We start from the raw sequence: 4,301 nt of genomic DNA, 5'->3' as shown, positions 1-4,301 counted from the left end.
CAATACAATTTCGTTCATATTGTGTTTATAGTATCACACTACCGACAACAACAAGGTAACTAATGATCTGAATGTAGCTGTCCTTTTGACATTTACAATACCGGTGCAATGGATCACAACGCAACATCTAATCACAATGAAATTTCACATCGTGTATGAACAGCACGGGATGTACGTACTTTTAAGCAGTAATATAACTTCTTCGTTTAAAACCCGACAACTGTAACTATGAATTTAGAGATCATACCTCAAAGGACGACAATTCTATGCCAAGTGGTTTATGTCACTTCGAGCAAGTGCTTCGAAATCTCCCAGACAGCTCAAGGCATGACGTCAAAATAGTCAAGATGGCCGCACTTGATTGCAAATGTATGCAACTGCTTTAATAATCTAAGAACATGTAGTGCAAATATACATGAAGACATACAATTTACATATTGCCTGAAGAAAGGAAAACTGACTTATTGAACATGCATTACAAATATACCACAACGTTTCCAAGCCAGGACATGCTATGTATTGATCATTTAGAACACACCTTGAAGCATGCATACTCCAAACTAAGGACTTCGTACATGATCCATTCGTGGTTTATATCACGAAAGATAATAATAGTAATGTTTAGCTTTCAGTATATATTTCACGCGCACAAAAGATTAATGTATTCAGAGTCTTGTCTTCATGACTTTCCTACCACAGTTAAGGGGACTACACTCAACCTTGTGATTCAACAAAAGCTCCCGTGTGTTTCTCCCTAACGATGTTGTGTTTGTGTCTTCTGTGACTGACGTCCATGACGGTGACGGATCTTTGTGACATATCAACTGGAGTACTTGTTGCCGAAACTTTTGTCCTGTGGCACAGTATAGAAAGAAATTTATGGAATGGTTGACGTACATTAACAATTCAGTGACTGTCTTTGCAAGATTGAATTGTACAGTTTCATGTGTATCTTTGTTGTCGTTGCGAAATGCCAGGACAATCATTGAAACGTTCATGGGTAACGTCGTGATGAGGAAGTTGAAGGATACCGTAAGCAACATAACGGTCAGTTTGGTACTTCCCTCTCCTGGCTGTTTCTTCCCTCCTTCAAGCTTCCTTCTTTCCGTCATGCTCCTCATCCTCTCACGACTGCCTCGTGCATTGAGAACTTGCCGAATAATGAGAATATTCAAAACCAGGATGGTAACAAATGGCAGGAATGAGTAGATGATTCCGTCAACCCATGGCCAAACTTCATCCACCAATACTGTGTGGTTGGCTACTGCATCACAATTAGCAATGTTCTTTCCATCTACTGGTGTCTCTATTAATTCAACTGTCCATAAAAAGTGTAAATTTATGGCAAACATGAGGCATATTAAAATGAAAATTACCCAGCGTGCGCGGGGAACGTTGCACATTTCAGTTGCTTTGAATGGATAGCATACAACGATAAACCGCTCTACCGTGACAGCCATGATGAGCCATACTGAAGTGTCACTGGACACGTAGCCCAAAATAACTGTAAGTTTGCACAACCAGTTGGCCTGTACCTGGATATCCACACCGGTCAGTTCCCCTATCCACAACCTCAACAACCCGATGTACAGCACTAAAGAATCGGCTATGGCAAGGGAAGCAAGGTAAAAATATGTAGAAACTTTTAACATCGGTCGACGACGTAACACAACGAACGAAAACAAGTTACCAAATGTTCCGATAATAATAAGAATGGGTGGCACATATAATAACAGCAGCTTGTTAATTCTGTATTCCTGATAATGCATGACAGGCTCCTCGAAGCCTTTAACATACATATTGTCACCGTTCAGAAGCCGTTCAAGCTCATACTCTCCTTCAATGCCCGCCTGCTCAAAGAGCATCTGTCGATCTGCCGGAGATAGCTGCTGTATTAAGCTCAATACGGCTGTCAGGTTGTAGGAGTCTGCTACGCCTGCACTGTTATCACCTTGCATTATGCTGAAACATACAGAAAGAGTGTTTTCTGTTTGTAAAGAAGATATAAACTAACTCTTATAAGGAAGTTTAGAATGGGAAAACAGAGTACTCACTTCAATTTTATGAAAAATACTGCATATTTTTAAGGCAACACGCTTTCCGTGTCATATGAATGTACCCCACGATTAAAGACAGAGATTAAATTACTCATGCAGGAACTGATACTCTTCTATGGTTTTCATTCTCCAAATTCTGAAATTAAATATTTTGTCAAAGTTATGTAGATTGTATCATCCCATGGAATTCGCTCAAGTGAGTATCAAATGTCATGCAGAGTCCATAATGAAGTATAATGTGACTATGGATCGAACCCGTATCCGGCCAAACGCTCTATTCACAAGACCATTGAGGCGGCCCCTGAATGAAGCCCTTCACAACACTCAAAGGCACTTGTTCTTTAAGATATCATAGCTTTTTATGTCTGTATTTTCTGGAGTATGACACCTTTGTAGCCCTGATGTTGCAGACTTGCTTCCGCTGCAACATCGTCCTTGTTGTCACTCGATGGTGGGTGGGGAGCAAGGGTGTTGAATTCTATTCTTCTACCATGTCTCACCACGCTTCTTCTGTTTCATCAAAGACCTACAAATGTTGACATGTCGACTGTATTTCATCTGACGATATGGCACTCGTGAAGAGCAACCTCCTCGTGGTGAGTGCTGGGTAGTGCTAATAGCTCTTCCCCCGTGTGGAACCGGGGCAGAATATTTCCACAGCACCCCATTGCTGGTCGTAAAAGGCGACCAAAGTGGGCAGCCCGTTTGCCGTAGGTTGCGTCCCTGTGTCGGCGGAGGACGGGAGTCTGGTGTTTGAGGGCACTGGTTCCAGGAATAGTGTTCCTTTGCCCAATACACCACTTCGACCCTTACTTCGCCTAGACGGGTGGCAAGATGGGCCCGATCTTATCAATCGGCTGGTCATGCCAAGCCCTGAGCACCTTACTTTTTGCTCAATGCTCTAACTATTCGGCTTGGAAATATACATCTATAATTAAATTACTGTTTTAATTTGTTGAATTTATGAAATGTTTGAATATACATGAATATTGAATTTTGCACTACTTGTTAAAATCCAAATTTGCCTAGATGCCAGTGCCAGAAGGCGGTGGCTCATGGGCCAATCCGGTGGATTTATTAATCTTTCATTAGTACTTCTGCTTGAGTATACCCTCCTGGTATACTTGGTGCCGTCTGTTGGAGATCCACAGATGTGGTGCATCGTCAACGTAGGCACTCCATGGTGGGTGGGGATCTAGGAGGGTGAATCACATTTACTACTACCATGTTATCAACCAAATCACTGGTAAATGTTCCTGTTGAGGTTTCTCCTCAGAGGACTTTGAATAGCTGTAAAGGCATTGTCCTTGACATTGGACGTTCCCTTTCAGATATGGCGGAGATTGACATTGTTACAGAGTTACACTCACAAGGAGTTACTGTTGTTAAACGCTTCACAGCTAAAAAGAACAATGAAGTCATAAAAACCAATACTTATCTCTTCACATTTTGTCTTCCCGTGCGCCCGGAATCACTTAAAGCTGGTTATTGCAGCTTAAGGGTCGATACATTTATACCAAATCCCTTAAGGTGTTGCCAAAAGTATGGCCACGGATCAAAGTCATGCCATGTACCAGCTGCCTGCCATCGGTGCGCAGGAACATGTGAAGACAGTAATCTTTGTGATAAACCTCATCAATGTGTTAACTGCTCTGGAAACCATCCATCTTCTTCAAAAGAATGTCCCACCTGGAAATTACAATCCAAAATTTCAAAGGTTAAGTATGAGCAGAACATCTCTTTTTTCGATGCCAGGAACAACCAGGACCCTCTTTTGCCTCTCTTGTTTCTGCTTCTCTGCAGTCATCAAAGAACAAAACCGTCTCATGTCATTCTGTTGGTTGCCAAACCGATTACACGTGGGCTACGACATCTGCCCCTGCCCTGCTGTCTACAGCAGTGCAGATGAGGCCCCCACAAGAGACATCTAGCTCACAAACAGCCTCTACATCTCCAATCCTACCTCAATTAGCTGAAGCACCACAATCATAAACAAATGTGAAACAAACTGCAAAAAGCAAAAGCAAACATACACCAGAATCGTCACAAAAATATTTCAGTGGCAGAGCCTCAAAAGGGGACAACCAGATACAACTTTTTAATAAGTTTGGGTCCTTAGAGGACATGGATGTATCCGATAACAGCCATTTTCGGACACATAGCTTGTCACCCTCAAGGAAGGTGAGGGGTAGATCCCCAGTTAATCCCCTGAAACGATAGTTTCTTCACCTAATGTTGTACAGT

The 4,301-nt window shown here is 42.2% G+C and overlaps 1 protein-coding gene across 1 annotated transcript; it reads right to left on the bottom strand.

Annotated features, from left to right (window-relative positions):
- Positions 1–665: 665 nt before the first annotated feature.
- LOC139448073 (FMRFamide receptor-like) lies at positions 666–1,958 on the bottom strand. Its single transcript, XM_071229584.1, has one exon. It carries the CDS (start codon positions 1,956–1,958, stop codon positions 666–668), a length of 1,293 nt encoding a protein of 430 aa, XP_071085685.1.
- Positions 1,959–4,301: the final 2,343 nt, after the last annotated feature.

This window comes from Haliotis cracherodii, unplaced genomic scaffold, assembly GCF_022045235.1.
Source record: "Haliotis cracherodii isolate W230 unplaced genomic scaffold, xgHalCrac1.p SCAF_10, whole genome shotgun sequence".
Taxonomy (NCBI): domain Eukaryota; kingdom Metazoa; phylum Mollusca; class Gastropoda; order Lepetellida; family Haliotidae; genus Haliotis; species Haliotis cracherodii.
Note: the sequence above shows the minus strand (reverse complement) of the source record. Positions and strands in the feature narration are given on the sequence as shown.